General features: G+C 34.5%; 2 protein-coding genes across 2 annotated transcripts; one reads left to right on the top strand and one right to left on the bottom strand.

Annotated features, from left to right (window-relative positions):
• Positions 1–399: 399 nt before the first annotated feature.
• On the top strand, positions 400–5,389 carry LOC104810962 (L-ascorbate oxidase-like). The gene is made up of 6 exons (XM_010537458.1): positions 400–765; positions 2,358–2,450; positions 2,548–2,760; positions 3,256–3,450; positions 3,897–3,972; positions 4,275–5,389. Exons 1-6 carry the CDS (start codon positions 517–519, stop codon positions 5,156–5,158), a joined length of 1,710 nt encoding a protein of 569 aa, XP_010535760.1. The 5' UTR covers positions 400–516; the 3' UTR covers positions 5,159–5,389.
• Positions 5,390–5,636: 247 nt separating this feature from the next.
• Positions 5,637–10,941, bottom strand: LOC104810960 (la-related protein 1A). The gene is made up of 15 exons (XM_010537456.2): positions 10,477–10,941; positions 9,600–10,074; positions 9,288–9,447; positions 9,022–9,112; positions 8,837–8,908; positions 8,358–8,492; positions 8,060–8,235; positions 7,844–7,913; positions 7,654–7,758; positions 7,245–7,576; positions 6,996–7,139; positions 6,788–6,851; positions 6,551–6,696; positions 6,313–6,417; positions 5,637–6,196 (listed from the first exon to the last, which is right to left on the bottom strand). The coding sequence occupies exons 1-15, from the start codon at positions 10,684–10,686 to the stop codon at positions 6,067–6,069; spliced, it is 2,415 nt and encodes an 804-aa protein (XP_010535758.1). The 5' UTR covers positions 10,687–10,941; the 3' UTR covers positions 5,637–6,066.
• Between the last annotated feature and the right edge of the window lie 3,511 nt (positions 10,942–14,452).

Raw genomic sequence — 14,452 nt, 5'->3', positions numbered from 1 at the left:
ATACATACATACATACATACATACATACATACATACATACATACATACATACATACATACATACATACATACATACATACATACATACATACATACATACATACATACATACATACATACATACATACATACATACATACATACATACATACATACATACATACATACATACATACATACATACATACATACATACATACATACATACATACATACATACATACATACATACATACATGTGGCAATTGAATCTAAGGAAGTCCTACAAACACAAACACACATCCGTATCAATTATTAAAACAAAAATCTTGATGATATCAATGCATGCACATGTGAACCAAAATATACCCCCCCCCCAAATCTCCCACACTATATATACACACACACATAAGTAGATTAATATCATTGCCTACACCAAGTAAGAGCACATCATCTCCATCGTATTCACATCCAAAAAATCAACCACATAATAATAATAATTTAAAATATATACAGAGAGAGAGAGAGAAGGAAGTCATGATGATGATGGTGATGTGGTGGTTGACGGTGGTGGCCGGAGTGGCTTCCGCCGCCGTCAAAGAGTATAATTGGGAGGTTGGTTACAAATTTTGGCGGCCGGATTGCAAAGAAGGCACCGTCATGGCCATCAACGGCGAGTTTCCGGGGCCCACCATCCGTACAAACGCCGGCGATATCGTCGTCGTCCATCTTACTAATAAACTCACCACCGAAGGTGTTGTCATTCACTGGCATGGCATTCGACAGGTAGATTATTATTATTATTATTATTAATTTACAATCTCAAATAATAATATTTACATATTTCATATATGTTTTTTTTTGTTGTTATTCTATTCATATATCTAACAATATGATATGAAAGATGTAGACTATATATATGTTCCCTTTTTCGTTATTATATATCCTAATATTTTTTTTGTTATTATATTTATATATCTTATTTGTTACTTATCTCGGTAAAATATATGTTTTTTTTTTGTTTGAAAAAATATATATGTTGTGGACTACATGTTCACTTTTTCTTAAATAATATTAGTTGATTTACACATCAATTTCTAAAAATATGATATGATATGAAATAGAGATCTTTAATAAGTGGAATAACATTACAATGAATTTTATTATAATGTATTTTAGTAGTCACTAGAAACTATTTAAGTAACTATTAAAAAGAGTTTATAGATCTGGAAATGTTAAAACTAAATTTAAGTGATTCATCGTTCTTAAAATGTTAGCAGATTTTTTTAATTTTTTTTAAATCTTTTTTTTTCCCGAACGTGTATAGATATTTTTTTTAGCGTTTTCAATTAAAATTTAAAGATAAGTTTGATTTTATTGGAGAAAAAAGGGATGGATCCAATCAACAAAATGGCTCAAATCACATGAAAATGGAGGGTTGGGTAAAGCCATGCAATCTCTCTCATGAACGTGGAGCTTTTGTTTTTTTGTTTTTGTTTTTTCCATTGGATGCTTTTCATATAACCAGTAAATGGAAGAAAATATAATTAATCCTATTATTCATTTATATATAAATAGAATATATATATATATACTATTTATTTATTTATTTATACGTTCCCACTTTCGTGTCATCTTCTCAAGAATATTCCTTTGGAAGGACGCTGGTTTCAATTATGGTTTTTGAATCTTCTTTCTGGCAATAATTTCAGAAGAAAAAATAGTACGGTCATTGGGGTGCGCAAAATTATCCGGAATTCCAAATTCGACTCGAATTTATCGTATAAATCGGTATTTCAGTAAATAAAATTTGGATTCGGATAATTAATATATATATATTGTTTGTATAGTTGAGTTCAGATTTATATATTTTTTAATACTCGGATATCAATAAATAACTGAATTTCTTACAAAAGTATCGTTGTTATCCGTTACAAAAATATTTATAGTTATATGTTTAATTACAATTTTCATTAAGATTTATACAATATTTTTTATTTTAGGGTAACAAAGAAATTTATGTTAAAAAATAAGCTTTATATTACTTATTTATTATTATCTAAGTATTCTTAAGGATACCCAAACCTTTTTCTTTTGTAAATGAAGGATACCCAAACTTTGAATTCGAATTCAAGTAATATTCAATATTCAGATTCATATATATATATATATATATATATATATATATATATATATCTATTATTTCATACACTATTATTATTAGTAGTATGAGTTCATTTTTGTGATTACTAGAAATTAAAATGTGTGTTAATTGTGAAAACTGTCTATATTTTTTAATTTCGATATAAATAAACAATAGATATTCAATCCATCTCTAGTTATTAATATGAATTATTATTATATATATATATATATAGTATGGAACACCATGGGCAGATGGGGCAGCAGGTGTGACCCAATGCGCCATTTCCCCCGGCGAAACATTCACTTACAAATTCACCGTCGACAAGGTCCAACCCCATTTATAACATTTTTAATCTTACGTTAAAAAAAAAATCAGAGAAACGATGTCGTTTTGAGGGGATGGGGAAAAATGATACGGTGCAGGCGGGAACATATTTCTACCATGGACACTACGGGATGCAGAGATCGGCCGGGCTGTACGGGTCGATAATTGTCGACGTGGCAGAAGGAGAGAGGGAGCCGCTGCGATACGACGGAGAGTTCAATCTGTTACTGAGCGACTGGTGGCACCAAAGCATTCACTCCCAAGAACTCGGCCTCTCCTCTAACCCTCTCCGTTGGATCGGCGAACCACAGGTCAATTATTATTGTTTCTTTTAATTCCTGTTTATATATATTTCTAAATATTTTTATTTGAAAAATTTACATCAAATTTTTATATCAACTTATAAAAAAAAATTCATTTAAATATAAAGTTTTTTGTCGTCACTTGTCTAAATCTATTCCAAAACACGAAAACTATAAACATATATTGCTCACCATTTACATGATATAATTTCTTTATAAAAAAAACATGATATAATTTTAGTTTCAAATAAATTTACACTACTAATTTTTTTGTATAGACCGATTATTTTTCTCGAATTCCATGAAAATATTATTTATATACACATGGATTACATTTGAGTTACTATTTCATGAATATCGTTATATACCACTGTCTGTTATTATATCAGCCACCTTACATTTTTTTTTTTTTTGAAATTTATAACGTAAAAAAAATATGCAATTACTCCTTTCTCTCCAATAATTTGTGGGTTTTCCTTCTCTTTTTATAAATAAATTATGAAGAGTATACTCATAAATGGAAGAGGACAATTCAATTGTTCATTGGCGGCGCATTCTAGCAAGGAACAAATGAATCGGTGCACGTTTGAAAAGGGTGATCAGTGCGCTCCTCAGATTTTACACGTGGAACCTAATAAAACTTACCGGATCCGAATCGCTAGCACCACCGCACTCGCTTCCCTCAACCTGGCCGTTCAGGTACATTAAATTAAATTAAATATAGATATTTTATTCTTTATATTTATTATTTTATCAATTATATAACCTTATTGAATATAAAGTATATCAAATTCGATTAAATGTTATAATTAATTATTTTAAAAGTACACATAATATCGATAGTTATCGTTTAATATTTTGTAGCTAAATAGTATTATCTTCAAATGTTGGTATTCACAAGAAATTTAAAAAAAAAAATTTGTTTTTTTTTGTTGTGATTTTAATATTTTATGAGCAAGAAGCACACGCAAGCTATTATTGTGGGATCATGTTCGTTAAGATTCCCTTTCTTCATTTAACTTGGGCCGAATGTCCAAATGTTACGGCCCAATAGCGACACATAGAAAAGGCCCAATGGCCCATTCATCATTAATTTATGGGATCTTTAAATCACACGTGTGTTTAATTAATTTTCACACGTGCAGGGACACAAGCTCGTCGTCGTCGAAGCCGACGGCAACTACGTCACGCCCTTCGCCGCTGACGACCTCGACGTTTATTTTGTCTTGACCACGATTGTTTAACTGAACTTGGGAGTTGGGAGCTTAATTGTCTTATACTTGAGACAGGGACGGGGTTATTCACTATCAGCAGATATACAGCATGTTGATGCGAGATGGAAGGTACCTGTTGTGCTTCCACTCCGTGACTGTGTTGCGCAGGAGTTAAACAGACTTTGCCGTCTGGACAGGTTTGTACACTGGTTACCTGTGCCATCTTTCTTTCTCAATTGTTTCACAATTTATGATATTTGTCCAAAAATTAGCTGTTTTCTAGAGTATCGTATCCATTACTAAGAGACATCGGCGAGAGCTACTCCGTCCTCCTCACCACCAACCAAGACCCTTCCCGTAACTACTGGATCTCCGTCGGCGTTCGCGGCCGCAAACCCAACACTCCTCCGGCGTTGACGCTCTTAAATTACAGAAATGTCCCTGCCGCCGATCTCCCATCGTCTCCGCCGCCGGAGACTCCACGGTGGAACGACTACGACAGGAGCAAAAGCTTCTCGAAGAAGATCCTCTCAGCCATGGGAACTCCGCCTCCGCCGAAGAAATCTGATCGCCGATTGATTCTGCTCAATACGCAGAATCAGATCGACGGATTCACGAAGTGGGCAATCAACAACGTGTCGTTATCAGTACCGGTGACGCCATATCTGGGTTCCATCAAGCACGGATTGAAAGGCGCGTTCGATCCGAAATCGCCGCCGAAGAATTTCCCGGCGGATTACGACATTACCAAACCGCCGGCGAATCCGAACACGATGCCCGGCAACGGGATCTACACTTTTCCGATGAACATCACCGTCGACGTGATTCTACAGAACGCGAACGCGTTGAATCCGAATGTGAGCGAGATCCATCCATGGCATTTGCACGGCCACGACTTCTGGATTTTAGGGTTTGGAGAAGGTAAATTCCGTCCAGGAGTGGACGAAATGGCGTTTAATCTGAAGAATCCCCCGTTAAGGAACACGGCGGTTTTGTATCCGTACGGATGGACGGCGTTAAGATACGTAACGGACAATCCAGGGGTATGGTTCTTTCATTGCCACATCGAACCGCATTTGCATATGGGCATGGGAGTGGTTTTCGCAGAAGGAGTTAACCGGCTCGGTAAGGTTCCACCAGAGGCGCTCGGTTGCGGTCTGACCGGGAAAATGTTCATGAACCGGAACCGTTAAGTTACGGCTGTTGTCTTAACGGCGTTTGGTTTCGTTATTAGTTTCCGTTGGTTTGGTTTCCATGTTGTGTGATCAGTGATGGTTTATTACACCGTGTTGTATAACCGAGTCGGTTTAGTTTATTGGTTTAGGATGTGTGATAAGTGATGCCAAGGTTTGTTGTACCGTGTTTAGAGGAAATTTGTTCAATGTATTATTATTTTGATTAAAAAACCTAACAATATTTGGATACTTGATGTTTTTATATAAAAATCTAATTTATTCATTTAGAAATTTTTACAATTTTACCTATTTTTATAAGATTTTTCTTTTAAAGGGTAATAATGCTAAGTTATTAAAAATGATAATTTAATTTCATATTGTCTGCGACATAATAAAGAAAGCTCAAATTCGGTCACACATACAGCTAATATAAAAGATAACAATAAATCAAAGAATAGGGTAAAAGGGCATAATAGAAGAACATGAATTACAAAAAGAAAAAAAAATAAACTAAATTAAAAATAAAAATCTCAAGTAAACATCTCTTACTTTTCCTACAAAACCACTAAAATCTCTCCTTTCCCCCCTTTTTTTTCCAAAAAAAAAGAATAATAATAATAGGGATAAGAGGGGGCTGGCTCTATTCAGTATATGTACAAATGAAAGTGACAACCGAGGAGATCGGGCAAAACTCTTTGCCGGAAAAAGGACCAGACATCCCAGAAAGAACCAATTTACAAAAAAAATCTTCAGGCAAAAAAGATCTAAAGACTTTTTTCTTTGCCCAAAAGACACTGAAAACAAGAGGGGGCAAATCTTGGCTTCCCTTCTCCCACCACAAAAAGGAAGTAAAACAAAAAAGTGACTAGTCTGTTCTGTAGTAACACCTTCCTTTCTTCTTCTTCTTCTTTTTTGGCTTCGGTCTTCTAATGTCTGGTGGTGGATTCCCTGGCTCGGAAATCGTCTAAGCTGCGGAATTCTTCGTTGAGTAGCTTCTCGAGGTCGGGGTGCTTCTGCAATGACGGTTCTTTGTCACCCCGGTAATGGTGGAATGCCCTGGCAAAAGATGAAAGAACTCATGCCGTTACCAACAACCCACCGACCAATATGAAACTAAATCCTGAATGAATCCATTCGTTTCAAAAGACATGGACAAGTAGAGCTGTTGTTACCAATATTTCTCCAAGCCGTATAGGTTTCCTTTATGGTAGAACTCGAGGGTTAGCTGCTCAAAGTCCTTGTAAATGTCCTCCTGGAATTGTTTCTCCAGACCATAACTGAAAAACAGGAAGCAGAAGCGAATATTGGTATGTGTTTGGTTTCCCGCTAGGAAGTCGCCACACGAAAACTGTATGATAATATAAAGAAGAAAGCAAAAGCAAATCAAGGGAAGAGCATATGTATTTTTACCTATAAAATCTAAAGAGACACTCCAATCCATAATTGTAATGAGCCTCTGCGTCCTCGAGGGCAAACTTCCGGAAATCCTCATATATCGTAGGATTGAACAAATCTCTGAGGAAATATGTCCAAAATCTGTATAGGGTATTCATTTCCTGCAATTGGTAACACCCAGAACTCAGAGCATGTAAATGTTGAAATAAAATCTTGGAATAAAAAGAGAGACATGGGGTAAAAGTAAGTCACCTCACTACATCCAATCCCCAGCTTCCTTCTTTCATTTAAGCAACGCTTGCGATACTTCAAGTACCTATATGGGTAGCATTACAAAAAGACCCCGAGACTCAGTTCAATCCTATCCTCGGAATCAGATTCAGGTTCCTCGCAAAACAAATATTCATAAAGAGCCAAAAAGACAAGACTTTTGTTTTAACAAGAGAACCCATAAACTCACTTCTGATGTTTAAATCCGTTTTCTTCCAGCAGTTGGTGGCTTGGGTGCTGAAACGGTGGAAATGATTTTGGCAATGAGCCCACAGGCGGACTGCTTCCAGCGAGAGGACACTGAGGGGATACACTCAATTTTGAAGGCCTGTGCCTGTAAAATATAAAAATATCTCAATCAATACAAACAAGACAATACTGGAAAAAAAAAAACACTAAGCGGAAGCAAATGAATGAACAATGAAATAGAGGAACTGACCCATGGCTGTCAGGTGGTGTAGAACCAAAGAAATATCCAACAGAGCTACTAGGAGGGCTTTCTGAGATATTTCCATGAGTTTGGTGATTGGCTCCTCGGTTCCTGTAGTTGCTCGAGAAGAACCTCTGACACACATGGTGTTTGTGTGCTCCCTTGTTTTGCTTCCTCCGAGAAGAATTAGTGACACCATTGTCTTCACCTCCATCATTTGCTGAAGAACATTCGCTTGCTTTGTTGAATCCTCCTCCAGTAGCTTCAGACTTCACTTTGACATCTCTACTCTCTGGATTGGAGATGTTCCTTTTATAGCTAGATTTCTTCTTTTTCAGCTCCTGTTTCATCATTGACACATTAGGACTGAACTGAAAGGTTAAAGTCATCACAGTCTGGCAATAGAGAAGTCCCTAACCTGCTCAAAGAAGTGGAGACCTTCATTTATTGCAGATGCAAGCTCCTTTGAGATGGCTTTTGATTTCGTCACACCAGTTCTAACTCCATCACCTTTACCGCTATTCTGTTTAGCATTACACAGGAGCATGAATATATAATTCTATGATCACAATGTTCAATGAACAATAAAAGAGTCATCATGGTCATACTTGGGTGACAATTACAAGTTTCTGAACATCCTGATCATCAACAACTATCTCATCATCTTCCTCCTCGATCCTACAGCAGAATACACAAAGAAACCCAAATCATGCTATTAATTGTTTGCGGTTTCTGGTTCTCAATAAGACAGAAAGAAAGAAGACAAATAAGAAACAAGGTTCAATGGCTAAAACAGAGGGAAAAATAGCGGCGGCATATGCTACCTTCCAGATATGGAAAGTCCAATCTTTCCCGGGCTTTTCTGCTCTAGCTCCAGTTCTTCGTCGAGCATAAATGTGTTTGAAAATTCACTTGACAAGTCATCCACCCTTTTCTGTTTGTCGATAGGCGATTCCAGTTTTTCAGTTTCATCACAATTGATTCTTGAGGGCTCAGATCCCTGCAATTCATAGCATAGAAGGAAAATTATAGTTGGATCCATAACTCTGAAACTTGATTAGGGCATTTCTGAGATTTCATTTTTCATATCAAAACATATTTCAAATAAAACAGAAAATCTACCTCTACAGAGCTCTTGAGTGAAATCGCCTTTATGGAATTTTCTAAAAGGTCATTTTTTGAGGGAACTTTCTCCTCTGAGGTTGGCCTTTCAGGAATCCATTTAGACCAATGGTCACGTCTCCGCATCTTGTCACCCTGTAACAGGAACTCAGAATTAGTAAATGGAAAAGCAATGAAATAAAACTATTAAGTCATTAAACAAATAAAGCTTTCCCTTAAGTCACATGGAAGATATAGAAACATATAACTTCTGCATTCCAGTTACATTACAGATAACTTTTACAAACAGCAAGATGAGAAGAAATGGATTTCTATATTTAAATAAACAAATTCAAAACGTTCCCAATGTATAATACTAATAAGTTCCATTCAGAAAAGTGAAGACTTCATCATAGCCTAGAACATATAAAAAGGGCAGTAAAGTAACTGGATAAGTGGATATCATAAAAAGAAACAAGGTCTGCTTATGGTAGCCTGACCTGGACTTCTACGGAGCTTGAGAACCGCAATGCATAGAGAATAAATTGTATGTCCGTAGTCATCGCCTTAATCTGTGGAATTCAGAGAAAACAAATAAGTACATAAGGTAGAATACCAATGCCAAAGTAGCCAGCCGATGCCAATAAAAGCTGGTCCGGGTTGGAAATTATGACAAACTATATACCCTTCTGAATTCGGCAACTTTGCTTGCAAGGACCCAGCCATAGTCATCCATCAGGGCAATCAGGTATCGATCACGCTGAAGATTTTCATCACTGAAAGAAAAATAGAAAGATAAGGGGCATTAGATACTACACTACGGCCAGCAAAGACGAAATATGGAAATTCTCCACAAAAATAGAAAAGGCTGCTGACAATGAAGGGAGAAAGGAAGATAATTTAAAGGACAGAAAAAAAAAATCATATACAGAGGAAAAAAGCAGAACTTGCCTGAAATAATACTCTACTTGCTTGATTATCCTACTGCGTAACTCTAGCTTTTCTGGAGACAATACTGATGGACCATAGTTTATGGGATATGGAGCAAAGTGCGGAAGATAAGGATCTCCAATAGCTCCAGGAGGTGCGATAGGCATATAGCAGTCAGGCCCTATTTCCGAACAAAGAAACAACTATCAACAGCAATCACGGAACAGGCATCCTCTGTCCTAACAGCAATTATATTTAAGAGCAAAACACATTTCGAAAACTATTTGCAACCCTTTTCCTAAAGCACCAAGACAAAAAGGCTTGATGCATTACCGAGAGGAAAGCCTGGACCACCCATATGTCCAGGTCCTGAAGACATAAATGGAGGAGGTCTCATAAAATTCCCCGGTACAGGGTTTGGTGGCATGTTTCTTGGGTCAAAAGCCCTTGGGTGTTGCCACGGCTGTCGGGGCCCTCCTTGAGGCACTGGAAGAACAGGTGCAAGTGGGGAAGGATGCCCTTGTTTCTGGTTTCCAGGTTTTGGAAAAGGAGCTCCGGGAATCGGGTATCGAGGACAAGGACCATAAAAGTAATCTGGGACAGGAGCATGCGGTGGATGAACCATAGCCGGATGAGCAGGTGGCATGCCTGGTGGGATAAAAGGTGGGGGGTGTACTGAATAAGGAGGAATATGAACAGGAGCATTTGGATTGCGCCTAGAGAATGGTTTTGATGGGCGGTTGAATGGGTTCTTGTGAGCATGATTATTGTTACCCCCAGCCTGTGATTTTGTCGGTGCAGCAGCAAGCTATATCATCCGAAAACAACAAGAAAATTCTTTGTCAGCCATAAGAAAATTAACTCCAGAATATGCGATGCTCTTTAATCCAGAATAGGCGGAAAACCAGAGAGCAGTAAAGAAACATAACTATGAAGGAAACTATCAATTGGTAGCATTTAGTTGTCATTCTTCCAAAGATTGTACAGACATCAACGGAATGAACACAGCCAGTAGAACATTTGATCAGAATTTAAGACCAAACAATAGAGAATCTTGAACCAAACCAATCAAGAAACTAATCGATAAACAACTTCAGTCCTAAACACGATAAACTCCATAACCAGCATTCTCAGAAAACCACCAAAGCAGCAGAAACCAAACGTGATGGGCAATAAGGATCAAAACGGGCCTAATTAATGGCTGTCAAACCTGATTAGAAACCGGAACCCTATTGGCACCCGCCATCTCCGGAGCCGGAGAATTCCTCGGCCGAGGCTGTTGCGCGTCGGCGAGTGCGGGCCACGACTCAGCTCCCATAACCGGAGCGTCGACACTTTCCACCGGAGGAGTCGTCGTCTTCCACGGAGACTTGGTGGCAATCTCTTGATCTTCGACCAATGATCTCTCTGTCTCAACCATCTTCAGAAACTCGAGAACCCGGCGCAGTAATTCGAAGAAACCCTAAAGATTGAAGGAACCCCGAACCAATCCGATTGGATGAGGAAGAGACGGGAACAATCTCAGGCTTCCGAAATTAGAACACGACAGCAATGTAGGAGGGAGAGGACTCTGCAACGGGAGACCGGAAGGCGGAAGGGATCGTCGGAGAACGAAAGCGGTAATGCTGTCTGGAGTGGAGTGGCGTTTGCTAATTTGCTAATGGTGTAAAGTAAATAACGAACAGCAAGGCGCCCATTTAAATGGAAGAAAACCCTAATCCCGTATAGAATAAGATTTGAAAGAAAAAAGGAAACAAAATAAAAAGGCAAATTTCAATAATTATCTAAATTTTATAAAATATGTTAGATATTATCGATAATTTAAATATTAAAATATTCTAAATTATTATTTAATTATTTTAATTTTAATCCGTTTTTATATTGAAAAATAATATCTAATTTATAATTATCCAAGATTACGGATTTTCATCAATTTTTTTAGTTAAGGTATTCATTTGAAATATTTAATATTTAAAATATTTTAACAATCAAAATAAAATTTTAATATTTATTTACCATATTTTATAAAGTTTAAATATTTATTTTTATAAGATCAAAATAACCATATATTTATTTTTATTTATCAAATAAATCTTATACTTTCAAAAAATTTAACAAAATAATTTCTATATTTTATAAAATTTAACCAATATATATCCACCAAATAACGTATTCAAAATCGTAACAATTTGACCAACGAAAAATTGGTATCCACCACGTTAGCCGTAATATCTATTAAATTAAAATGATAAAACACATAAAAATAATTAATAATGAAAAATAATAAAAATAAAATTGAAAATGACAATACATATGTATACATATACATAGATACACATATATATAGATACATAAATATATATATATATATATATATACGTGTATGTATATTTATAGGTATATATGTATCGTGATTTTAAAAAAATTTAATTTTATTTCAATTATTTAATAATTTTATTAATTATTGTTATTTTTAATTTAATCTAAATAGTTCGGTCTAAATAGATTCGGATCAGATCAAGTCAGTCCGTTTTAGATCCTATTGGTTGTGATCTATTTTCACGTATATTTAGATCGACCTAAATCGCCTCAAATCATGATTCATGTTATATATGAATACATATATACTAAAAAATAGTCGAATTCTCTAAATTTGGATATTTTAATCGGTGAAATTGGATGTAAAGTTATGTTCCGTCACGAATTCGAATCTCAAGTTTAGAAAGAAAACGTATATTCTAAATTATATGGTTAACTCTTATTCCTAATATTAGACTATATTTAGGTTTATAATACTTGATTACCAAAAAAAAAAATCAAATTCTAATATTCCGTTAGAATATCGTCGTTCGAATTAAAGTTATTATTTATAAATGCATATGTATGTGTATATAGATAAATATCGTCGTTGGAATTTTGACGACCATGTGTTATTTCTATTTTTGTTTCTTTTTTTTTCAAATCCTATTTCACACAGAATTAGGGTTTCGCTGTATTTAACCCAGTGACTTCCCATTCCTTGCTTACCGTTATTCCAAAATACATTACCACATTAACACGAAGAAACTCATAGTTTAGAGTAAGGGTAGTCATTTCGGTTTTTGATTTAGGTTCGGTTCGGTTATATTTGGATTCGATTATTTTGGTTATAGAAAAACTATACTCATTCGATTTTTATATAAACTTTGGTTCGGTTCGGTTCGGTTATTTTTTAGTTCGGTTTCGGTAAAAAATTTATTTTTTTCAAAAAAAATATCGGTTTTTCGGGTTATTTTTTATTCGGTTCGGTTTCTTCGGGTTTAAAAAAATCATATCCGTTCAGTTTTAATGTCGGATTCAGTTATATCTTATTCGTTTCGATTCGATTCGGTTATTCGATTAATAAGCGAAATAACCACCTAGTTTAGAGTAGTTTTTTTATAAAAAAATATATTATATTTTTATAATAAAAATTTAAAAAAAAAATATCATACTAATAATGTTTAAACTCCAAACCATGAGTTTTTCGTCGTTTATGGTAATGTTTTCGGAATGGGAAAACACCGAGTTGAATACAACAAAAAAAACCTAATTCGGTGTGAAACACGATTTTGAAGAAAAAAAAAGAAAAAAAAATAAAAATAAGGTGGAGTAGACAAAATAACCTTATATTTACTGTTTTATTTAACAATAAACCCTGTATTTCAGAATTTTTAACCAAATAATATCTATAGTTTTAAATTTTTAACCAATATACCCCCATCAACTAACGCAATTAAAATCATAACATAAATAAATAATTTATATATTTAATACATTGAACTTTTTCAAGTTTTAAAAAAGGATAATTTATTTTTATATAAAGAATTATTCAAATAATTTGAGATTAAAAAAATTATTTTGAGATAGATAATTATCATAATTTTTTCTATAGAAAAAGATATATAATTTATAAGAATGTATTTGGACAAAAATTCAAAACGAGTCCAGTGTCCAAATAGATAGTTTGAACTTGAAGTAATCGAAAACGGTTGATCTGTTCCAATTTCTCATGAACAAAGATTGTGAATTTGTTTTAGTTTTTGTCGTGAATAATCTAAAAAAGAAAACTTTTGATTTATTCGACTATTCCCATTTTATTATGTGATTGAATTGGTTTGCGATTTATAGAAAGTTTTATCATTTATTGTTATTTTGTTCATAAGAAGTCTCATCACGAAATAAGATGTATTTCAATGTTATCCAACTTGGATAACTCAACCGTTGAAACGGGAACGGAAAGCGTTTATCCTATTCCGAGTTTGAATCTCAAAATATAGAAAAAGATTGAGCTATGTCTTTCGCCAAAATTAATATAGAAGTTAGATTCATGATATCCGATTATTAAAAAAATATATTTCAAAATTACGATTTCATCTTATTCAACATGATATATATATATATATATATATATATATTGTCGCTCCATTTTCCATTGATAAACTTAGTGTTTTCAAGGATATTTGTCACGAGCGGAACAAGAGACCAATGTCGGATACTTCCTCACCGGTGGGATTAAAGTTTCAGGGGTTTGCTGTTCCAAAAGGGGGAAAGGGTTTTACAACAATAGATAACAGTGCAACTTCAGCATTTATAATCGAAAACTGTTGTCGAATTAACGAAACATAGAATCTTGGAAAAAATTTGCAAATTTGTACATTTTTTTAGGAGTTAATAGCTTCATGTATTTTTTTAATCATCTTTTTTAATAAATTGATGTATTTATTTGCAATTTTAATTTATAATATACAACCATCCGAATTTAGACAATTTTATTTATTTATTATTATTATTTTGATTTAATGTTTACAACCTAGAAATAATATGGCATGGGGTATAAATTGTATACATAATAAAAATTAGGAATTATATACGTTTTTAATTTTTTTATACATTATCTTCCGTTTGTGGGTTTTGATAATAATCTGTTGTAAGCCCAAATTTGGTTGAGCCGTATAATTCAAAGAAAGGAAACCCATATATGAAAAACCAAAATTGTGGGTTGACCCATTTAATTCAAAGGAAAAGACCCAAAAAATGAAAGACCGAAATTTGGGTTGACCCAAATAAGTACGAGAAAATAAACCCAAAAAAAAATTATTATTTCCCCCAATCCATATACATAAGGTGTATACATACACACACACATATATATATATATATATATA

This window comes from Tarenaya hassleriana, unplaced genomic scaffold (genome assembly GCF_000463585.1).
Source record: "Tarenaya hassleriana unplaced genomic scaffold, ASM46358v1 Cleome19, whole genome shotgun sequence".
Lineage (NCBI taxonomy): Eukaryota > Viridiplantae > Streptophyta > Magnoliopsida > Brassicales > Cleomaceae > Tarenaya > Tarenaya hassleriana.
This window is presented reverse-complemented; position numbering and strand designations above follow the sequence as displayed.